The sequence below is a fragment of the Balaenoptera ricei genome, chromosome 4 (assembly GCF_028023285.1).
Source record: "Balaenoptera ricei isolate mBalRic1 chromosome 4, mBalRic1.hap2, whole genome shotgun sequence".
NCBI lineage: Eukaryota > Metazoa > Chordata > Mammalia > Artiodactyla > Balaenopteridae > Balaenoptera > Balaenoptera ricei.
This window is the reverse complement of record NC_082642.1, coordinates 7,002,586-7,027,134: the sequence shown is the minus strand read 5'-3', so window position 1 is coordinate 7,027,134 and position 24,549 is coordinate 7,002,586. Positions and strand designations below refer to the sequence as shown.

Sequence of the window (24,549 nt, the reverse complement as noted above, 5' to 3'; positions counted from 1 at the left end):
AATAACCTAAGTTTAAAATCAGTTAATTGACTTAAGTCTTTCAAATGCGTTGTTTAAAAAAACACAGTTGAACTTTCTTGCCTACCCCCTGCACTGTGCAAGTTTTTCTCATGTGCATAAGACATAAATAAACACAGACAGGGGATAATGGCTAAAGGTTGTGTATGGGCCATAGATACAATGACAGAAAGACCTAGCAATCCATATTTACTCAGTTACATCTGCAGTGAATGAGCTGTGTTGAAAACAGCATTTTCTTTCCCAAATCTTAGGGATCAAGGTTAGATAGAGTTCTCTCTACTTCCTCTTCTCTCAGAAGTGGCTTCAGAGCACCAGCATTTCCTGGAAGCATTTCCTGCAGTGCGCTGGCATTGCTGTGGCCTTTTCTGCACCTGTAATCTGCTCCTTCAACCTTGAGCCATGATCCCTGCCACTCAGCGACACACCACCTCTTGTTAATTTCACTTTTTTGGTATGCCGTAATGTTTTTCTCAGTTCCAAATTATACCCCAATTTCATATCATTTCAGTTCTCTTTTCATCCATATTTCGATGGGCTCAAGCGAGGGTAATCAAAAGACAAATTTATTTACACTTTGTACATATTGACTTCAACAAACAAGAGAAGGCCTCGTGGCCTTTAACTCCTACACATCAGTATAATCATAGTATATGCGGACCTCTGATCTTCTGACACTTTGCAGTGATCGGATGCTTTCACTCCTTGTTCTGATATTTGATTTCTTGAACAGTCTTCTTGAAAATGAGCGACACATAAAAAAGTAAATTATTGGATCCAGGCACACGTTGCATGCAGACAAGAAAAGTGTCATTTCTTTGGCGTAATATAGGATTTTGTGTGCCGATTCATCTAAAAGTCTGTCCAAGTGACTAAAAGTAAAAGGAATCCTGCACAAGTGATAGGGTAGAAAACAGGTGAAAAACACAGCCACGACCACTCTAATGCTCTGGTTATGTTTTCGCTTTCGGCTTGACTGGCTTATGAATTGCCTGCTGGATTTGTGGATGTACCTGGATATGGCTATGTAACATCCTATCAGCATCACCAGCACAACCACAAACAAGCAGCTATTGACATAAATGATGGCCTTATGCCATTTCACTCCCAAAGGACTCTTAAGTTTCATGCACTCATGAATATTTTCCCTAGTTGGTTGACCATTTGTTAGAATGATGTTTGGCAAGGACAGAACAGCCATGAACACCCAGACACCAAGAGATAAAATCTTTGTAAAGGTTATGCTGTACATGCGAGAGTCGCCAAATGGCTTTACCACCTTCAGGTAGCGATCAATGCTTATCAGCCCAAGAAACACGATGGAAGTGTACATGTTGGCGTAAAATAAAACCGAAGTGTATCTGCAGAGGATAAACTTGAAGTACCAAGGTCCAAATCCTGCATCGTGGACTATTCGAAATGGAAATGTCAGCGTCATTATGAGGTCAGCAACCACTATGTTCTTGAGATAAAATATGAAGCTGGTTTTATTCCTAATGTGGAAGAAGATCCACACTGCTAGACCATTCAGCAAGATGCTTGCCACAAATATAACGAGGTAAAGCCCAGGCAAGATGACAGTGTCAAATTCGTTGTTAATGGTGGTGTTCTTTCCGGGTCCATCGCTTGTGTTACTCGGGGTGTGATTCCCTGGACCGTGCAGCTCATTATCTGTAGGAGAAGCGGGGAGACATCACTTCAGTGTTTTGCATGCATGCCCTACAGACTGCTGGGCTTCCTCACAGGCTGAACTGTTGCCGTTTCGGGCTAGTTAAAAAATGTCTTTAGTAATTTAAAGACTCAATTTATTGCACTGTGAATATTTTGAGTGCCTAAAGAATTGGTGTCCTCACACAACGAGGTCCTACTGTATGGTGCAGCGAACTATACTCAATTTCCTGTAATAAACCATAATGGAAAAGAATATGAAAAAGAATATGTGTGTGTGTGTGTGTGTATATATATATATATATATATATATATAACTGAATCACTTTGCTGTACACCAGAAACTAACATTGTAAATCAACTATACTTTAATAAACAGACAAAAAAAATTAAAAAAAAAAAAGAACTGGTGACCTCACCCCTAAATCCCCCACCCCCAAGTCCCTTGAGTAAAATGTGAATTTCTGGTTCTCTATGCTAACTGTTTGAAAATGAAAATAAATATACCAGTGAAAATTACCTTGATTAGATTTTTAATTCAGTGTTTGATATCCTTACAAATAGAATCAACAAAATTTGGGAGCAGAAAATTAGAATTTTATATAACAGAATGGTAGCATGTGGTTATTCTTTTAGTGCAGTCTTTGGCAGGCTCTTTGAAATACCTTTTTCTCTCTCTTAGTTTTAAGCTATTTAATCATCAAGAATTGGGAAAGAGTAAAACTAGCAGATCATTTTGAATTTTTTGCCCGTGACTTTTTTTTTTTATAATACTTAAGAAACTTTAGGGGGGCTTCCCTGGTGGCGCAGTGGTTGAGAATCTGCCTGCCAATGCAGGGGACACGGGTTCGAGCCCTGGTCTGGGAAGATCCCACATGCCGCGGAGCAACTGGGCCCGTGAGCCACAATTACTGAGCCTGCGTGTCTGGAGCCTGTGCTCCGCAACAAGAGAGGCCGTGATAGTGAGAGGCCCGTGCACCGCGATGAAGAGTGGCCCCCGCTCGCCGCAACTAGAGAAAGCCCTCGCACAGAAACGAAGACCCAACACAGCCATAAATAAATAAATAAAAATTGTATAACTTTAAAAAAAAAAAAACTTTAGGGACCAGTGTTAGGAAGAGAAGTAAAAAGGAACGATTGTCATTGATATTTAAATTCATTATCAAGGAGGACAGTTATTAAAAATAATTGCAGTCTGGTACCTATTTTAATTTACAAGTCTAGATTATACCTATTGTGCTGAGAATATGAAGATTTTAAACCTTTTGCTATTTTGGAATTTTGAGTTCATGTTGTTGAAGACCTGTACCATACCACTGTATCATATAATCAGTGAAATGGTTTATGAACATTGGATTTGCATGACAGCCATGAGAACGGGCCTCTCAGATCTCCTACTGCAGGGAGTGTAATTGATGGGCAACTCCAGCTCAGTGTTCTGAACCCAGCACTGTTTTCTTGCTGATGCCACGCTTCCCACGGACTGCTCCCAGCCAGTAACTGAGCACATGATACTAAGACAAGCCTGTTCCTGGGACAGTAGGGGTTTTTCTGACGAGTGACTTTGGCTGGAGGACTTTTCATCAGTCTGGTCAAAACTTCCTTCAAACTACACTGAAGTCTGAATCTTCCTACTCCGCCTCCTTGCTCCCCTCTCTCTTCCACAGAGGTCAGACCTGAATAGCTGTCAGCAGTCCCTCTGGGCAACCCCCCCCCCCCCCCCCCCATAAATCTCTTGGCCATCCAGTTATGTTTTGTCTTTTTTTTTTTTTAAACTGGAACTAACAATTTACAAATGAACTGTTTGGATGTAAGTTTACAAGGAAGGTCATTTCTGAATTTTCACGTCTCACTAATAATGTTTACTATAATTACAATTATGTTTTGGAATGATTTTGTTTTAGAGCTAACAGCATGAATTTAGCCCTCATTTCCCTACATGACAGGCAGCAAAGTATATATTTTGTTTCCCTTCTTTGAAGAAGTGAGCCAAGGAAGATAGTTTTGATGATTATAATCCAAAAACAGGTTCTTAAATTGCTGCCTGAAATTTAAGTGTAGGCTCTTCCCGAGTAACCTTGTCTTCTTTCTGATTCTTTCCCTTTTATTCTCTGCTACAGGTGTTTTTAAAAACTGGTTTCCCTGGCTTAAACGTCCTTACACAGGCTGGTAATTTATACCTGGACTAGCCTGTTAATGATGAGACCCACAGTATTATTAAGCTTTACAAGTTTAAAATGCCTGATTCAGCTGCCGTCTGTACTACTGTTGCCAGTTTCAAATATTGTCTTGGAACAGTATCGTTCAAGCCTATTTTGACTTAATGAAGTGTCTCAGGCTTGGCAGCTTTTGTTCCACCAGATCTACATCAGCATCCATGACCTTAGAAGCTTCTTAAGATGTGCAGCTTTACCTGGGTTAAGATACCTGCTTGACTTAATTTCCCCAGTTAAACTATTAGCAGTTACTTTCGTCTAACCCAGAATAGAACCCTAAGGCAAGTAGAGACAGGACAGGTAACTTTTAATCAGGATAAGTGGTCTAGCTGAGGGACCCAGCCTGAAAAGGGGCAGCTACATCATCTCCTGGAACACTGGTTATACCTTGTAACAATTACTAAGGAATGATTTTCAAAACCATTGTAAATGCAAGTAGAATGGTTCACGAACCCTAGCATAATAGGCATGGAGTATTTCCACCCTTAGTGTTGGCTCCCTGGATCTGCTGTGCTTATCCATTGTGGAACGGAAGGACCCGTACTTCTCAGGGTTGGGTAGGGATTTTGTGTCTGTTTGTGATATACTTTAAAGTTTTAATTGTAGGAACAAGCACTCTTACTAAATGATGATTTACTGATCAGTTATGTTTATTATCAAACACAGTCTTAAATCAGCATGTCAGAAATAGTCCTTAAAGATACTCTGAGTCATAAATAATATCAGGTACGAGTAACCTTGTCCCACAGTGATTATTGAACCGTTTCGTGGCTTTGAGACAGTCTACTGATCATGTCACCTCACAGTTTTACTTCTTTAGTTTATGTATGGGATTAACGTTCTAGAATATAGGACTTCTTAATTCAATGGAATAGGCTTGGGCTTGTTTATTACTTAATTTACAAATTCTACATTTATGAGGCAGCTTAAACAAATTAGTGGTTACAGCCTGTTACGGGTTATCCTATGCAATAATATGGTAGTAGAGAGAAAAATGGTTCCTGAGAAGCAGGAATAGCCATCTGTGGGTTGCTCTGGAAGGTTCAGAACTTAATATAGAGAGTTCTGTGTGACATAGATTTTTTTTTTTTTTTTTTTTTTTAGAATTAAGTCTGTGGTATATTCTTTCCTGTCAGCCTTTCTTCTCTTCTGTATCATTGCCCCAGTTTTTCCAAAGCCTGTGGCTATGTCCAGAAGCGTTTCTCTGCAATGTTCCCACTCAAGAACAAAGACCGTTAAAAGTGAGTGGCTTTCTTTCCCCAGGCGGTTTTATCATGTTGTTCTTTGCTGTCAGTAAAGAGCTTGGCCAGGTTAGGGAACATTTTTAATGACAAGTAGTTTGGTGATTCAATTAAGAAAAAGTAGAAGCTGTTTTTACAGTGTAAAGGCTGTTTTCTCACAGCTCACACACTCCTTGTCTCCCAGGATGTTATTCCTGGTTTGTTTAGTGCAGAGCTTGATTACAGTGATGATTGAGGGTAAAAATCCCTTTCTTATTCTCCCCTCTGCTCCCCCTCCTCCATCTCCTTTTAAATTAAATTAGCAGAGGCAATGACATAAGAACAGTGGTTCCACAGCAAATCATCATTTTGTGCCAGTGTGTTTGTGAGAGTGGTTTTGTGGTATGTGTGTTGCGTCTGTGGCTGCCTGTGTTTGTGTGCAAGGGGGATTGTGTGTACGCCTGTGTGTGCTGGAGAAACGCATGGGCTTTGTAGCCAGATGTTGCATTAGCCACATGTGGCTCCTGTATTGGACAGGGCAGATAGAGGGCACTGCAGACAGTCCTCTTTGACAATGCTGGTTCAGTCACTTCAGGACTTTGTAACATGGAATAAATAGCGGCCATTTTGCTGGATCTTCTCAGAGTTAAATGCTCTGCATACATTTCAAGCACAGTATCTAGTACTTAGTAGATGTTCACTCTCTTGACTTGTGTCTCATTAATAGCAGTCACATTCTGAATGATATGTATTGAAGAATCTTGGTCCTTTGGCTTTTGGTGAAGCTGCATTGTTGCTCGTTGGGGCATGTCACACTTTGGCACAAAGTGTGAAAATATCAACGATATATCACTGCTCTACCTGCCAGGTGGGAATGAAATACCGAAGTCACGCAAATTACAGGGTGTCACTCCCCTGGCACAGCTGCCCTTGCATGATCATTTTCTAGCTACCCAGTAGTGTAGGTAGATGTTGTCTTGACCTCTTGGGGAATCTCAGTGAACCTTGATCTAGACTGTTACATCTGAAAAGTAATATGTACTTTAGTTTGGGTATGAAAAACTTCCCCAATTATTAGTTTAATCTTTCTTGTTCTTTTAGAGATGGTCTCTAGATGAAACAAAGCTTAAAAACAAAGTGACGGCAAGTTAAATTTCTCTCAGGGATGCCACCCTGCATGTTTGCTGTTTTACATTTAATGAAAGGCAAGGATGAATGCTGGTTTATTTTGTTAGTTGGTTGGTGACCGCTAAAACCCCTAAATTGCCACATAGTGTAAATAACAGTTATTGATCAAGTAAGATTTTCTTTGCATTTTTCCCTACAGCTTACCTGGTAATTTTGCAAGTGTCAAGTTGAGCCCCATTCTTTAGTTCTGAGGGACTGTAAACAAAAATACGTGTCAGGAAACACTTGGGGACGATTGAGGCAGGGCTCAGCTAGGTTATTCCTGGTTTGATTTCTGGGGGCCAGGGTCGGGGGTAGAGAAACAGTTAGGCAGGAATTTGAACACACCGTGTTTCGATCTTTACTTTTAAAAAAAGAAAAAAAAAAGATATCCCCACGATTCAGAAAAGGCTCATTCTTTGGATAGGAACACCTGTGCCACATAAGAATTGTCTGTTTTTCTGTGCTCTTTCAGTGTGCCAGGAAGCATGGACCGTTTCTGTGTATGCTCTCTCCATCCGAATGCCACTGTGTGGCCCTGGGAAAGTTACTTAACATCTCTGTGACTCAGTGTCCTCATCTCTGAAATGAGAATAATAGCAATCATACAACAGGATTGTGATAAGGATAATGTGACATAGTCCGTAAGGCGCCTGTCAGAACCTAGGTCCAAGAATGTTCTCAGGACATATTAACCTATGCCTTGCCATCCTGCTTCTGCCTCATTCTACACGCCCCAGCCCCTCACCTCAGCACCTGTACTTACATACATGTATGATGAGACTTTTTAACAATCTCCAATTGTATATAAATTAAGAGATCTAGCACTGATATATGTAAAGAGTGTTTTATAAGCTCAAATACATTCAGCATCCAATCCTTCCTGTGATCTCTAGGGTTCTAGTTTTGGCTTTACACTAACCAGCTGTGTGACCTTCATCGTCACCTGACCTTTTTGGAATTTCGGACTGAAGGCCCTAAAAAAATCCCTATCAGGACTCAGATTTATGCGGGCTTCTATGTGTTCCTCAAACACAGGTTCCCATTAAGAATTTATTATCATTTGAACGTTTGTCTTGTAAGTCCCTGTATTTCTCTGTGATAACTGTATTCCATCCAACCTCAAAGTTTGGCTAGGAGTGAATAATTAGATTAGCTTTCAGTGACTGGTGTGTGATCTTGGCTAAGTACCCTAACTTTTCTGAGCTTCAGATTCCTCACAACCTTTTTATCAGGATTACCTGAGACCACATGTGCACGTGACGTTGCTTTGAATGCTGTAGGACGGTTCCCCCCCGGTTCTCCTTGAGCAGCCTTCTCTGTGTCTAGTCCCTGTTTTCTGACTTCCCTCAGGTGTTGATCAAAGAGAGAAGAAATCCTGGGAACTGTTTTCATAAGTGTGTTGCTGAAGTCAGATGTGTTTCGGGAGCGGTTCCCCTTAGGGAAGTCACACTGTTTCTCATGAAATGAGACCATGTGAGACCTTCGTGTCCCCTCACTAATATTGCTTCTATACCACACAGCTGCAGAGAGCCCCCAAGTGAGCTCGTCCCCTCCAAATACAAGGCAATCTTCTGGTTGCATAAGCAGTTGCATCTGCTGAGTCAGCAGGGAGAGAGCACTTTGGAGGCAAAGGTATATTTAAGAATTGGGCTGCAAGTGGAGAGGCACATGTTTCTTTCTCTGTTACTTTGTCCTTCTCTCCTGCTCCCTAGTAACACGTGAAGTTCAGGTGCTGGATTTGGTAGTAGATGGAAAAAGTGGTGTCCGGATTTTCAGTGATATCCTCCCATCCACCAATCATCTCTTTTGAGAGTTTAGAAGCCCTGCCCATGCCTCTCACCTTGAATCGCTAGGGTAGGTGGTATATAGTGGGTGGTCAAAAGGTATCCATTGGTTAATGGATCATAGACAATGATTAGGGCTCTTAGACTCCCGCCTTTTTGAGTGCCAGTGTTGCAGTGTTTTTAAAGTAAGGCAAGGAGGTAAAACCCTACTTTTTTTTTTTTTCACTTATTAAAGTTTACTGGGATTGAGGCAGTTTTCTAAACTTCATAATAATGACCCTTGGATTTCAGCAAACCTTCTTCTCTTGAATCCAACTTCTCATGGAAACATTTCAAGGAGTTTACATGAAAGACATCTCTAATTTTCTGTTCCTCTGTGGGCAAGTTATGTGGTTTTCCATCTTTTTGGCTTCACTTATACCTTACTTGATAACAAGAAATCCAATATGGCTTATCCACACTGGAGGAAAAGCAGTGTCTAGAAGTGGGTGAGCCACAGCAGCAGTAAGAGATAGCAGACAGCCATGAAGGAGGACACGGAACAGAGGCTGGGAGAAAATATTTGCATATCATGTTTCTGATGAAGGATTAAATTCAGAACATACAGAGAACTTTTACAACTTCCTAATAAGGAGAAAACAGCCCAACTAAAAAGTGGTCTAAAGATTTGTATAGACATTTTACCAAAAGCACATGAAAAAATGCTCAATATCATTAGTCATTAGGGGAATTCAAATAAAAACCGCAGTGAGATACTATTTCACATCAACCAGAATGGCTATAAATAAAAAAGACAATTAGAAATGTCACCGAGGATATGGAGAGATAGGAACCCTTGTACACCGCTGGTGGGAATTTAAAATCATACAACCACTTTGAAAACAGTTTGGTAGTTTCTTAAAAAGTTAAACCTAAATTTATCTTATGACCCAACAATTCCACTCATAGGTATCTACTCAAGAGAAATGGAAACATAGACCTATGCAAAGACTTATATGCAAGTAGCACATAAGTTTTTAGTAGCATTATTCATAATAGTGAAGAGTTGAATCAACCCAAATGTCAACTGATGAATGGATAAACCAAAGGTAGTAAAGTCACATAATGGAATACCACTCAGCAATAAAAAGGAGTGAAATACACCTATAATATGGATGAATTCAGAAACGTTTTGCTAGGGAAAGAAGCCAGATGCAAAATACCATTGAGATGAAATGTCTAGAAGAGGCAAATCTATAGTGGTGGAAAGTAGATTAGGGCTAGGGGTGGAAGTGGAGACTAACTGTATGGGTATGAGGGGTTTTATTAGGGTGATAAAAACTGGATTATGATGATGGTTGCACAGCTCTATAAATTAATTAAAACTCATTGAATTGTACATTTAAAATGGATGAAAATTATGGTATGTAAATTATATTTGAATGAAGTTAAAAAGGAACAAAGAGTATACAGAAAAGGAAAGGAATAGATACAAGCTAGCAACTCACCGTGCAATAATGGATGAGTTTTCAAGGCCAGGGAAAAGTACCTAATAAGCACATTCCCTATCACCTCTTGAAGAAGATAGTGAAATGCAAAATACGTTTAGCAAGAGTTTCCACCCCTTGAAGTAGGTGAGGGGCACTGCTTAGTGATCTGGATGATTCATTTATGAGTTTCTTCTTTTAGAATTTGGTTCAAAATCCAGAGACCCTGGCTGTGGGTGATTATTTGTACTTTGGGGGCATCCATACTCCCATTTTCTTAATTCCTATTGAAACTATATGAGAGAGTTGGGTTTTAATTAGTTCAGACATGATATTTGGATTTTTCTGGAGTCCAATTTGTTTTCCAGGTTTGGGAAATGAGATGTTTTATTCTCCTCAACTGGCTTACGAGAGTATCCTCTTGCCTCCTTCGTCTCTTATGCTAGCTTCTCTAGATGAAATGCTTCCCCTAATTTAGGCCACGGCTCCTCATTTTTTCATTTTCTTTTTCTCATGAGTGTTCATGCCTCCTTGGATGGTCGGCCATCACCTCTCTTCTACAATCTTCCCTTCCCCAGACTTCAGTCCACTGTGTACGTTGGAGTGTGTCGTCTGTCTGTGTTCCTCAAACTCAGCATTTCTAAACTTTATTAAGTCTTTCCTTTCTTTGGCACAAATCATTTTCCTTTCATCCCTGTTTATGAATATTTGGTTCATCTCTTAGTCGAGAGAGTTTAAGACCTCAGTACTGGATTGGATCTTTCTTTCTTCCTTGCCCCCATCTAGTCAGTCACTTATCTAGTCTTTCTACTTCTTCTGTTACAATGTCATTCCTTTGTTTCTGTCCTCACCTTGCTACTCCCAGTCATCTTCCAGATCCAGGCCCTCCTAGTAGCATGTGTGGCCCTGTAGTGACCTCCTCTCTGGTCTTCCTGCTTCTTGCTTCTCTCCTCTTGAAGGTGTCCTGCTTCTTGTTGCTAGATTCTTCTTTCTAAATTACCCATGTCATCATGTTCTCTAACCCTGAGTATGATAAGACAGGGAACTTCTTGAATTACAATTACTAATGAAATATAAGGAGTTATTTTTTTACTGTTGGAGATCATGGAGTGTGGAAGCCAAAAGATGCTGGGTTCTGATAATTAAAAGTTGGCACTCAACTTTGGGAAAAACCTTCTTGTCCCATAATTAATCCTCTGAATCAGATGACAATAATACCTACTCTATAGAATCATTATGAGGTTAAATTAGAATATATGATTGTAAATTATGTGCTTTGTGAACGTAGTGTTTTGCTTGTGTTATTTCCATTAATCCTTGCCTACATGAAATTCAAGATCATTTTCGTCTGATCAGGAATTCTCTCCGTTAACCTAACTGTTGCCTCTCAGGGGCATGCCTTGTATTTAGCCCCTGATTTTTCTTCATACCCATTCCTGCTCCTGCATGACCTCCTTTCTCCCCCTCTTTCCCTACCTTGGGAATCTCTACCTCCCCTTCAGTGTCAACCAGAATCTGACCTTTTCTGTGAGGTCATTTTCTCAAAGTCTACTCATGTTCCATGCTCTGGGATTAAAAAGAGGGTAAAGGAGGCTAAGTTTCTGCCCTTAAGGAATTTAGAATCTACTTGAGGATCCAGACGTAAACAGACCACAAAATACAGAGTGAGAGGTTGGGATGTTATAGAAATCCAGAGGTAGAGGTGTCCCCTGATGACGGGAAGCAGGGATCAGGGAGGTTCCATGGCAGCTTCGATGCCTGGGTTGTGGCAGGTTTGCTGAAGGTCTGATGGGAAAGGAGCACGTGGAAATGCTGAGCACAGCCCAAGGTAACGTGCAGTAGTCTGCTGGGGAGATGATGATGGCCTTGAGTGGTGGAGAGATGTGACAGATTTGAGGCATATTGAGCAGTGAGTGGCTGACTGATGTTGGTGCAAAGGGAAGAGGAGTGTTGTGTCCTCCCAGTATTTGGCAGTGGATGTCGGTCTCTTGCACTGATGTTAGGGCCCATGAGAGGAGGAGCACATGAAAGAATGGGTGGAGTTCAGATTTCGATTTGTTGATTTCAGGATGCCCATGTAGCATCCATGTGGAGATGCCTACTAAGGAATTGAAGACAGAGGTCTGGAGCCTGGGGAAGTGCTCCTGGCTGGTGAGGTACATTTAAGATCAACAGAAGATCTGTGATAGAAAAAGCGATGGGAGTGGCTGAGGTTGCCCAGGATGAACCTGCCCAGTAGAGTGAGAATAGGAGAAGGCTGACTTCGAAGTTTTTAAGGAGCAATTCTCGGGAAAATGAAGTGCCTGAAGGAGTGCTCAGAGAATTGGAAGGATTATCGGAAAAGATTAATGTCCTGTGAACCAAGATGGGAGTTTACGAAATGAGAAATTGTAACTAGTTTTATCCTGCAGGGAAGTCAAGAGACCTAGGACAGCCAAGCGCCATTGGATGGGATTTAGTAACAGAGAGGTCATTGTTGGTCTTTGCCGGGGCTGCATATGTCGTGCTGCCTGAGTACAGGGGCTGGGGAGGGGGGGAAGTAGGGGCAGAGCAGAGGACTGATGACAGAGGGTTGGGTAATACTTGTGAGGTGAGGAAGTAAGGGAATGATTTCAGACAACTCTTTCCAAAAAAAAAAAAAAGAACAAAACACTATGCTTACCATGGGAAAAAGAGAGAGAGGGTGGGGGATAGAGGTAGATACAGTACTGATGGAAGATTCTGCTAAGCTTCTCATTTCATGTCTTACATTTTTAAATATTTTCCTCACTTGGCTTAAAAAAAAACAAAACAAAAACCAACCAAACAAAAAAACCCTTGCTCCTACCCCTAGCCGAGTACGGTGGCAGTGTGGTGCCGACCCCAGCTCTGTTGCCTTTCAGCTTTCTCAGCCTCCATCTCCTCATGTGTACAGTGGGTGTGATGATATATCCATTATGGGGTGAGGTTGAAGTGAGGATGTTTGTGAAGCATCTGGCACAGCTGTGCAGGGTATGGGCTAAGTCTTACAAGCCCCTGTTGCATGTCGTAGGTACACAGTAGAATGCATTTAATGATTGATGGGTTAGACACGGGGTGAAACCCATTTCTCACCACCTGAGAACTGTTGCGTGGCTTGTGGTTTCAGCCGCCCCGTGAGGACTCATTTGATCTTTTTGCTCCGAGAGCTTCGTTCCAGTTGCCTCTGAGCCTCATCTGCCTGCTCTTTCTTCAGCAGCAGCACCGAAGCTCCCGGGTCCCCCGTGCAGTTTACAGCAGAGCCACTGTGCATACTCTGCGCGTCCCAGCACCTGCAGGGTGTTGCAATCAGCATTGCTTCAGCTGTAGTCATGGGCTTGGGTCCAGGACCTCACTGATGGGCAGGGGCCCTGTCATGCCACCTGCTGGTCCCCTAGCTGAGAGCTGACATAAACCTCCCAAGAATGTGATGTCTGTGGCAGTCCTGGGTTTCACAGCCATTCCTGAGGTTAGACGGCGTCGATGCTTAGAGGAGACCTTCTAGGTTTTTTCCAGCCAACCACTGATATGATCCTTTGACTATTAACTGTGTTGCGATGTTGTTAGTTGTAAGCTGGCTTTCTAAATGAGTGAAATGAAATGGTAGAAAAGGATGAACATGTCCTCAGTGTCTCCTTTGTCTTAGGCCTTGAACTTGGTGCTTGATTTCTCCTGCAACCCTCATAGCAGCCCGTGCCCTAGGTGTGTTTTATTCCCATTTTCTTCCCCAGCTGGGAAGATCTGAGGTTTAGACATGTTAATTAACTTGCCCTGACTCACACAGGCAGTAATGGGTAGGATCAGGATTCCCATCAGATCTGGCTGAAACCGTATCTGCAGTTTTTCCCATTATCCTGCCCTGGAGTCCACATGCAGAGCAGTTCTGGGGTTGATATCGGAGGGCCGGAAACGGGAAGGCGAGGATAGGGCAGCGGTGGGATTCGTTTTCCCTGTCAAGCTCGTGAAGGAACTGCTGATCTTCTAAACTGGAGACGTAGTTTGGCTTGGCCTGAACCATGTGGAAGACAGCAGGAAATTTCACTTAAGAATCCAGATTCGGATCCTATCTTGAAGAAGAAGATCTGCCCACAGTGAGCGTGAACAATCCAGCAGTGTTAGCGGCCTCTTCCCTTTGGAGAGTATGCTGTCTGGGTCAGCAGCTCACGGCATTCTCTGCTGACGTCCCTGGGCCTCCTCACTCGGGAGCATTGCTCGCCAGATCCTGTAGATGCTTGATTTTGCAACTCCTGGTGCGTTTATCATTTAATCTTCTATGACGACATTTGACCTATATGGCTCATCAAATGTTCTACGTTGACTATAAACATGCCTTTCTTCCTCTTCCCCCTCTCTACCAACTCCTGATTTTTCTTGCTTCAGTGACCAACACTTAGCATTCTTCAAAAAATGACTTTCCTGGTACCTCTTAGCAACCCAGAAAGAATAGTGGCAGGAGATCTTGTTGTTCAGTGCACACCCGAGAATTAATTAATTGTCACAGTTGAACTTTTCTCTGTGCCCAGCCCTCTGCCGAGGCCTTTAAGTGAAAACCCTAACTGGTCGTATTGTTAAACTGCTTTTATGGTTGGAAAAGTGGAGATTCTGTGTCTCAAGGAAGGAAAGGTTTATTAACGGTGGAGCAGAGGCTTGGTTGAACGCAGGTGCACTGGATGCACAAACCTCCGCTGTACCCTGGAAGGGCAGCGGGAAGACCGGGGAAGCATCAGCACCCGGGGCTCCCGACCTGCTGCGATGGGCACACAGCTTTGTTCTCACCGTTCCCGGGCTAGGTCTCCACACGGGCGGGCAGCTGCTGTGCCGGGCTGGGGGCCTCCCTCCGCAGGCAGAGCCGGCCGGCGTGCGCAGCAGGCCATGCGATCCTTAATTCTCCCCGGCTTCCCGGGGCCTCATTCATTATTGCCTTTCTGGTCAAGATTTGAAAGATAAATGCCAGTTAAATGCTTGCTCCCTAGAGCAAGCTCCGTAGAGCTTGCTGCTTATGATTTTTTGGACTGATGATTTGGTGATGGTGGTTCTCAAATGACAGAGTTGTAGTATAATTATCTCTCTTATTTGTCCTCCACTTTTCAACGTGTTCTTAAGAAGCTCACATCTGGAACTGCAAGAATTTCAGATCTGAGGGGTTTTTTTTTTTTGGCGGGAGGGTGGAGAGGGGTCACTTTCTTGTAGAAAAGCTATACTAAGCCAGTAGAGCATATGGGAATACTGCTGTAGTCCCTAAAGTTCAGTGGAGAGATGTAAAGTTCAGTGGAGAGACGTAGTGTTACAGGTGTTGGAATCACCTGTAACGTAAGAATCTTTCCCAATTTAAGCGTGAGAGAGAGAGAGAGTGAGTGAGAGAGAGTGAGAGAGTGTGTGTGTGTGTGTGTGTGTGTGTGTGTGTGTCTTCCAATGCTGCTAAGATATAGCTCTGCTTGAAGGCCTTGGGAAAGAAACAAGTTACCTCACCGGGTATAATTGACTTCTTTCTGTGATAGAATTAGGTCACTGTATTCATAAGGCACTTCATTAATGCAGGCTTGGAGTCAGTGATCCAAAGGTGTTGGAATGCAAAGCACACAGCCTGCATTCTGGTTTTTCAGGTACTACCCTCAAGTTCTCTTTGCAAAGTTATGCTTGACATCTGTAGCTTACAATTAAGCATATTTTGGTTCACATTTAGATTTAACTTTTTTTTTTTCTGGGTGACCTCTGATTACTTACTTAGTTACTCACTCACTCACTCACTGATTGATGTAGGGAGGGAGGAGGGGAGGGTGGGAGGGTGGTGTGAACTGGGTTGCAAACCCCTTGAAGGCAAGGTTTGTGTCTAATGGTTGGTTCCTTATAACCTTACCCCAGACCTGGTCATTGTGCAGGTCAGGAGCCTCAGCGAGCTTCAACAACTTGCCCAACGTCACACAGACAGTGAGAAGCAAAGCCAGGAGATGAGCTCCAGTTTTTGTGGCCCCAGAACAGGCTGCCTCTCTGCCGTGCTACTTGGCTTGATCAGTGGCACCTCAGAAGTAGCCTGGATGGTGTCCTGGACCTCAGTGCAATCGGCAGGTGTTACGTTTTTGACTGAGCCTTTGACTCTGACCCTGGGCAAAGCATTTTAGCTCTCGGAGCTTGAGCTTGCCTGTCTGTGAAATGAGGAAAATAATAAATACCCGGCCTGGCTCCCAAAGGCACTGTGAGAATCTGGAGAGATAATATGTGCAAGTCCATTTCATATTGTAAGTGCTACAGCAATGTAATTCATGGCAAATATTTTTTCTGCTTAATAATAAAAATCTTATTACTCATATAGTCAAATTTTATCATTTCCATAATTGAAATGTATATTTTTATGTTCTGTTTAGGGAAAGTCTAATGTATACACAGTGAAATTCTGGACTATTAATACAGAGTTAGCTGGTCAGAGAGGTTACGGGCTACAGTCCCAATAGCCAGAGTAGTGGTTTTGAATGAATATGTTCTAACCCAAATGCATTTCAAGTGACTTCTGGTCCCTTAAAAAAATTTCTCAGAATCTAAGACCCCAGGTAAAGTCTTTAGGTGTTTGATTACCATTTACCAACCTATTAAGAAAGGAGAGTACTTTTCACAGGCTTATGGAGATGTTGTTCCTTGTTTTTGAAGGGTCATTCCATGGCTTAAGCATTATAATTAAGGGTCGTAATTATTCTTCTCGGTGATGATGGTGGTTGTCATGGTCACCATTCTAATAAGGTCATCACTATGGTTATCTGGGTTGTGGATGAGTGGGTAGGTGTCCTCAAGGCCGCTCTCAATAGAATTGGGTATCAAGTTAGCTACCCTAATTTTTCGCATCACAGTTTAACGACACTGCAATGCTTTTAATTTAAATTAATGAATTAAGACAGGTACCTAAGAGACAAGTCTTCCTTCAGTTTCAACCCCTACCATCAATGGTAAAGATTCTTTAGTGAGGTCTTGAATGCTAGTGGATATTGTACAGTTTTTATCGGCATCAAACCCTCACTGTGTCTCATTTTTTTCCTCTCATAAAAACAAGAAATAGGAATTTTGGGGATTAACAGATGCACAGTGCTATATATAAAATAGATAAACAACAAGGACCTACTGTGTAGCACAGGGAACTATATTCAATATCTTACAATAGCCTATAACGGAAAAGAATCTGAAAAAAATGTCTGTCTCTAACCGAATGACTTTGCTATACACCTGAAACATTGTAAATCAACAATACTTCAATTTATAAATAAATAAATCCCCCCACCCCACCCCCACCCCGATGTAGTAAAAGAATCTGGCATCACAGATAATTTATTTTGTATAATGTGTGTGTGTGTGTGTGTGTGTGTGTGTGTGTGTGAATACATATACACCCACATACATAACATATATAACATTTTCTTTAAAGTAGTTCCTGCTGTCAACTTCACTGGCATTAATTATCTTTTTTTCTTTATGAACGAAGTGAAACAGTACAACCCAGGAAGGGCGGAGAGAATAGGAATTGGCAGGTGATCTCATGTAAGGCACGGCCAAAGACCAGGAGAAAAGCTGATGAAACACTGGTCCTCTGATGTTTCTAAACAGCTCACTGTGAAGTGAGGGGACTAAAGCGACAGATTGCAAATTCAAATAGAGCCCCAAATCTAATGTCAGTGAGGAAAGTGAACCAGGTAGAAGAAGAAATAATCAGCAGCACCATCAGGCCAATAAAATACAGCTAACAGCTTCAGTGTTAGGACAAATGATCAGGAAGCCTGGGGGCTGCGGTGAACTGGGGAGTGTTGCCCCACTCCCAGGCTCTGGGTTGTTGCCATGCAGGTGTGTGGGTCACCTGCCATGAGACTATAAAAAATGGATTTTTATATAAAATTGCATGAATTTTAAAAATTTAAATTAAAAAAAAATTCTGGCTTAATTTTATTAAAACAGACCAAATAAAGCTTGTTTGTGGGTTACAGTTTGTGACATCTGACTTCATGGTGGGGCTGCCCCAGGGCTCTCCAAGGGGTTTCTACCAGTACCCTGGGGGACCTAGAGCCTTGTTACCCAGTGCCAGCTCCAAACCTGCCCCTCATTTTTAGTAATTTCCCCCTCACTTAATATTTTCCTTTTCACCTGAAATTGATGAGCTTGTAAGACAAGAGAGTTCATTATAGGATTTTAGAACTTAATGGCATTGCATTTACTTTGGGATGAATACTTTCTCAAAAGCTCTAAGGTTTCTTCTTCCTTGATGCTGATGCATTAGGTTGAACTGAAATGGAAATGTTTTTATAGATGGCATTTTCATATGGTCCAACTTAATATGTCTAGCACTTGGGAAATTTTGGTAATTGGAATCAGGTATACTGGGGAGAAGGGGGCAGACAGATTCTGCTAGATTATTTATGAAGAAACAGCAATGTGGTAAAAGAATGTTCTACCATCTGCCTCCGTAGGATGGCTTCGACTGAGCTTTGAGCTGCTATCTCCATGCGGTCGCCCCTTTTCATTGCTGTACTGGTGGCTGTAGGCACTGTGTGAAACAAAATATACACAGATATTTTGTTTCGTCTTTGCAACAGGAAATTAGAATGTTTCGGGCTAAAGGGAAAAGAGAATATTGACGTTGAAGAGATGAAACCGTAATATCTGTTGAACAGTGATCATAATTACATTGATCACTGATACATTGATACAGTAGTTACCTTTTTGACGGCATCCACTGTTCTTTTATTTATTCATATTGCTATGTATCATACGGGTTCTACATAGACAATTTTGACACAGTGCGAGACTTTGTTTAAAGTTTTCATTTTCCAGGACTTTAACATGCTTGGTTGAAACAACCAAAAAGTAACGTAGCTGTTATTATTTGAGGCTTGCATGTTACCGTGTGCCATGAGTAGCCGCAGGTACCCAGTCACGATACGAAGGACCGGCCTCTTTATAAATACAACCAGTAAACAATTAATTTTGCAGCTTATCCAACTTGTCCTTTAGTCAGTTTATCTAATTTGCAATGAGCTTTGAGAAGCTCATTGATGATTTGTTTTCAGGTTCATGTCTAACCTTTGAGTTTGGCAGTTATGAGGAAGGACAGGTTTGGACAGGCAGGTCTTTCACCCCAAAAGGAGTGTGGCAGGCCCTAAAATGCCTGGAATCTTGAGGCAACTCATGTCCATGAATTATTTTCTTGGGTCTCTTCTGTCAGCTCTCAGCCCGAGAGCCACACAGCTGAGTACTAACAGCCCAAGTGTTTTTCTGTTATGATTTTTCTTTCTTCAACTAGATCATAAGCTCCTTTAGTGCAGGGACCTTAGAATATTTTGTTTCTGCAGCCCCCTATTATACTGGCTTCCACTTTGGAAGCAGCCAGAATCTTGATATTTTTAGCAAAGGGTTCTCTTTAGACTCAGGGACTTGGAAAAGTGGAGTTTCAGAAGACAGTTTGAGAGCCAGTAATATCTCTAACCTGAGAGCATGTCCAGACTACAGGCAAACCCTCCTCTGGTAGCTGAAAAGTCTGTGTTTCTGTCTTGCTAGTCACAATAACAACAACAACAACAAAGTTAATAAGAGTATGGGTTCAGCAAATGCTAATATTATTTTGTGCCTAGGACTGTTCTAAATTATTAAGATAAATTTTAATTGATCAAAAAGACATTGGAATCAAATTGCAGATCTGCCACTTACTGAGGCAGGTCATCTAACCCCACTCTGCTTCAGTTTCCTCTTCTGTAAAACACTCATATAGGATTGATTTGAGGATTGAATGAGGTATTACCACAGTATTATGTCATCCAAGCCTTATAGATCTTTTATTGGAGCTTGGCATCTTGGAAAAGCTCACTGTATAGATGCTTCCTGAGTGGTAGTAAGAATAGTATGCCCATTTTTCAAATGAAGAAACTAAGGCTTGCAGAGGCTCCTTCAGCAGACATGTGCTGCTGGAGCTCACCCAGGCTAGCACACCTGGTGAGGGCACAACCTGGATTTGAACACAGGTCGGTCCAAGTGCTGGGCTCTTAACTATTCTTTTGCTCCTACTTCTGCGCAGCCTTGGGGGGTTCATGTGTTGATTATAATCTGATGTCTCTCCTTTGGGCGGACTAGGTAATCAAGTAGCTCCAACTTGATTGTAGGGCATGATGTGCCCAAGACAGCCACTTATCTACTTCAGTCAAGTAGTACAGTAAATAAATCACAAATCAGTACAATTTTACCTGTTAAGTTACTGACGAAAAAAAAGAGTTCCCAAATAGCAAATACCGAGTTTGCTTAGAACACTAAAAAGTAGTGACTGAGAGCATGGTTGACTGCAGACAGACATGGTTCAAGGTCAGAGCTCTGCTGCTTACTTGCATACCACTTAAGCCTCAGTTTCCTCAGCTGTAACACGGAGGTAACAGCAGTATATGTCTTCAGGTTGTGTGAGGTTTTCTAAAAAAATAATCTATGTTAAAATGTGAAGTAGTCTTGGACATATATTAAGGTATCAGTGCATGTTAGTGATTGTTGTTTCAATAATAAGGTTTAGAAGGACAGTTTGTGTCGTACGAGTTCTATCTAATACATTAGAAAAAGTCATTTAAGGAGTTACCTTCTTCCAAAATGTTGGAAATTATTATTAGAAATTGCCTTATAAGAGAAATTATGGAATCACTGATACGTATGACTTAATGTGATGGCTTATACCAGGTGAAACTTTATCAGTGCTCTCCTTCAAATGCATTTTTAGTGTAAGGTTTTTCACATTTGGATAATAAGAATGTCAATGAAAGTTAAGATGTGCTAATTACGTACACGATGAAGAATAAATGTTCTGTTCTGCCCATGTATGAGGAGGTTAGAAAGTTTGGAAATTGTTGTCAGGTTGGATAGGGGCTTGGCTTTAATCAGTGGCCTGAAGCAGAAGGTTTGCCTCTCGTTTCTTGTTCACCGTGATGTTTTCCATGTGGTTCATCTCATCTAGTTTTAAACCGCAGGGTCTTGGTTGCCTCTGCTCTCTCCTGTCTACTTCAGATAGTCAACAGCTATAGGAACTGCAGTTGGCCCTTCCACTTGTGCTAATGCAGAACTTCCCACCCGAGGAAGCAGGAGCAGACTGTCTTCATCTCTGTCTTGCAGAGGAAGGATCTGGGGCCTCTGAAGAGGTTGAGATCTGAGTAACATCACGTAGCTGCTGGGACAGAAAAGGGGAGGACCAGTCTTCCTCCTCATCACTGACTCCACAGCGTCCCCTCCAGCATCTGCATTTGGTTCAAGCCTTGGGTTCTTGTTAACCAACCCTAGTGCCTCAGCACGTCACCCGGATCGTGGGAATCTAGCCATACAAGGGGCCTCTGACAACCATCCGATCTAATCCCCTCATTTTACTGTGAGAGGCGTCAGTGAGCTCCTGAGGAAGTAAGAGACTCAAGTCGCACATAACTTTTGACATTGTCAACGCCCAAACCCCGGCTGGGCTTTCTGCTCTAAACCAAAGTCCTGTCACAGCAGCCCCCTGGAGACTGTGGGATGCTCCCAGGTGATTTCGCCTAAATTTCACCTCCCTTCTATCCTGCCTTCACCACCATTCCTTTTATTGGGCTCTGAGGGCATTTCATGGGTTTTCCTTGTTTTTCCTCAGCTTATAGGAGTACAGAGAACAAATGGCCGTTCGTGTCTCTTCTGTCTTAAGTTTCTGTGGCATTTTTTCAGAGGACAGGGCTAAGGGTGAAATGTTTTTTGTCCTTAAAGGAAGTGAAACCCTGAGATACCAAGGAAGGAAGGAAAGTAGACGGACTCTGAAGGGGGGCACAGATACCACTAACCTAAATAAAAACATCCATTCTAATTTCGTTTTCCATCTCCCACCCATATCCCAGAGTGTAATAAGCCCTCTGAACATTCTGTCTCTAGCCAGGAAATTTTTGGCTCAGTCTCTTCATGAAATAGTTAGGATTTTCTGACTAATCACTTTTTCTTTTCTAGGCTACTTCCTTAAATATGGTATTCAGCAATCTAACTGCTCCTGCAGCCCCTTCTTCTTAACCCACGTATACCTGGAACACTTTTTGAATAGGTGTTGGAAACAGTAGTCTTAGGATAGGATTTTGCTGAAGGACTAAGATAACACATCCCCTTGATCCCTAGCTTCAAGGAAGAAAAGACTGTTAACCTTGAACTGGCAGAAATAACAATACAGTATACACAAGATAATAGTATAAAATAAAGTGTCTGGCTCTGTTTGGCAATATAGAACCAAAATTTTTGTTGTTCATTTTGCTAGTAAATCGGAGTCTCTAATCAGAATTATGAAAGAAAGTCCTTGTTAAAAATGGTAATATACCTGACTTGAAAGCAGATTCACTTTGAGAATACGATAGAAAATTCCGTAGCAGATAAATCTTAACCTAGTAGATCGAAAAGCCACCCTACCTTAGGCTCACCTATCTTTTAAAATCCTTATTATAACTTAGAAGAGTTCAGATCTCCTTGCTGGCTTCTTGATTCCCTCAATGATGTAAAAGCTTCCCCACGCCTTTGAATGTGAACCAGACCTAAGCTGTTCCTAAGCCATTCGTCACTAGTTAAGCAGTTTTCTCAGTGACTTTCCTGACATGTTTTAACATGATCTCTTAAGGAATCAGAAAGAGGATTGCCCTGTTCTCTGTGTTACAATGAAACGATTGAGATTCTTTTATCAAAATGAGGCAGTTAGGAGAGAAAATCATCTTTTTTTCTTTTGATCTCTTTTTAAAAGAAAAGTGAATAAAAGGTTATGAAACAAATTTCAGTTTGGGGTCTTGGGAAACAATTATAAGGGACTTTGGATTTTACTCAACTAATAGAGCAAATGTGATTTAAAAATCCACTTAGTAGAAGTGATTTCCAAAATATCGTTTCCACGTTTGAAGGCACAGTGCACGGTTTGCATTACCTGCCTGCCTGAGCTGGAAACCGTGAAGTGCCATGAAGTACGATGACTCTCGTTTCAGAAAGTGGTTCCTCCCAAAGAGAACTTGTGGATCTCATTCACTTAGCATTCTAACCCCCACTTTTTCTTCAGACCTCAGATTTAAGCAGAGGTATAATTATAGTCTTAATCAGTGCTGTGTCCTACCAACCATGGCTTTTAAGAAAATTTAAAAAAACAACAACTTCATTTACCTTTCATTGCGGTAGCTGGCTCTCCATTCACCTGATTCGGGTGTCTTCAAGTCGAAACAGGCTTCTCAACTCTAATTAAGAATAAACCTTGAAACTAAGGTTGGCAGGGAAGTTGTTTTTTTGTTAAAGCGTAAAAAATAAGCATTTTTTTTTTCCCCTGCCAGAGAAGGTAGGTGCTCCCCTACCCACCTTGAGATTGTCCTTTGGGGCACCCTTTCAAACTCTCCTGCTCGGGAACAACTGGAGCAACTTGCTCTCTTGCTAATAGAAATGACTCACACCTGAGAATAGGTGAGATTTGTAGACTGGGGAAGAACATTTCCTGAACCTGCAGGAATCAGATGGTGATTCACCAGAAGGGAACACAGAGGGCTGGAACCCAGAATGCCAGAGGGCTGTTTAAGGAGGAGGGAGGCATCAAGTCTCAACGTTGGGCCCTGCTAAATCAGACCCAGTGTTTAGGGTTTTTTGGGGGGTGGGAGGGGAACTCCCTATTGCTAATTAGAAAATATGCATTTACAAACCTTCCTGCTAATTAACTTTTGGATTAAAAGGAACCAGAATATCTTTTATAAAAGACAGATCTTTCATGGTATTATTCTATATATTAAAGACTTAAATTAATATGTGTTTATACTGGTGATTGATAACTTGGGAAACCTGTTGTCTTATTCAAGAATCTGCTGAATTCCATATACCTGCTTTCACCTACACAAAAATATTTTAAATAAAGTTATTTAGGGGGGCGAGTTTACCTAATCTCTTGAATTCCACAAGACAACTTTTATTCTTTTTTTTTATATATATATATTTTTAAATTTTATTTATTTATGTATTCATTTATTTATGGCTGTGTTGGGTCTTCGTTTCTGCGCGAGGGCTCTCCCCAGTTGTGGCGAGCGGGGGCCATTCTTCATCGCGGTGCGCGGGCCTCTCACTATCGCGGCCTCTCTTGTTGCGGAGCACAGGCTCCAGACACGCAGGCTCAGTAGTTGTGGCTCACGGGCCTAGTTGCTCCGCGGCATGTGGGATCCTCCCAGACCAGGGCTCGAACCCGTGTCCCCTGCATTAGCAGGCAGATTCTCAACCACTGCGCCACCAGGGAAGCCCCAAGACAACTTTTATTCTTTTAAAAAATCTTCCCACAATGATAAATTTATATAATCGAATCACTTTTTCCGATTTGTAATTAATTGTAATTAATTTTAGAACTTCTAAAAAATTTCCCAGAGACTCCAAGATTTTCTTGAATGCGACATTCAAACAAGTAAAAGAAATGAAGAAAATGTCACCAAATGAAATCAAAACTTGTTACTATCATGGATGAAGAGAAAGATAAATGAAAATAATTAAGGTGGAACATTTTTTGAAGTTAGTAAATAAATAATAGGTATTACTTAGTGTTTACTTACGCCTTAAGGAAATAATGTATATGTACTAGTTGGGTTTTTTTCCTGTGTTTATACAGAAAAACAAATGTAGTTAAATACCAGTAGTTGAATATCAAAAGTTTGTTTCTTCTATTGCCTTTTCCTAAACAAACAAAAACAGACAACTAAAATTTAATGGTTTTCCATTCCATTCTATTTAGGGTGGATTAAGTATGTTGTGGATGAGTAGCTAGCCCTAGGGAAAATCTCTGAACAAAAATTAGCCAACTTAATAGTGGCTCAGTCGTATAAGAAATTTACTTATATTTACTAAACCATCCTTCATTTAGGTTGGACTGTGCTTTGTGCCATTTGGTACTTCCTTCTCCAGGGATTTCGCTTTGAACATTTAAAGCCAGTTCCCTGCATCTTGAGGGGGGGAAGTTATGCCATGCAGGCCTGAGTTTGAGAGACTTGTTTTCTGGGGGTTGCACTTCTTGCCA

General features: G+C 41.6%; 2 protein-coding genes across 3 annotated transcripts in view; one reads left to right on the top strand and one right to left on the bottom strand.

Annotated features, from left to right (window-relative positions):
- MED12L (mediator complex subunit 12L) overlaps positions 1 to 24,549 on the top strand; it is a 317,527-nt gene that overhangs the window by 187,628 nt on the left and 105,350 nt on the right. The window lies entirely within an intron of this gene.
- On the bottom strand, positions 569 to 22,932 carry GPR87 (G protein-coupled receptor 87). 2 transcript variants are annotated; one of them, XM_059921857.1, is made up of 4 exons: positions 22,866 to 22,932; positions 22,677 to 22,747; positions 6,455 to 6,505; positions 569 to 1,689 (listed from the first exon to the last, which is right to left on the bottom strand). In XM_059921857.1, exons 3-4 carry the CDS (start codon positions 6,486 to 6,488, stop codon positions 647 to 649), a joined length of 1,077 nt encoding a protein of 358 aa, XP_059777840.1. In that variant the 5' UTR covers positions 6,489 to 6,505; positions 22,677 to 22,747; positions 22,866 to 22,932; the 3' UTR covers positions 569 to 646. The 2 variants fall into 2 exon arrangements, with proteins under 2 accessions (XP_059777840.1, XP_059777841.1); XM_059921858.1 differs by lacking the exons at positions 6,455 to 6,505; positions 22,866 to 22,932 and having other exon boundaries at positions 22,677 to 22,800.

Bases quoted from the DNA above. Each gene is read 5' to 3' on its own strand.
- GPR87 (XM_059921857.1), bottom strand. From the start codon at position 6,488: ATGGGGCTCAACTTGACACTTGCAAAATTACCAG. The intron at 1,690-6,454 runs GTAAGCTGTAGG...CTTCTCCTACAG, and splicing joins GACACTTGCAAAATTACCAG to ATAATGAGCTGCACGGTCCA.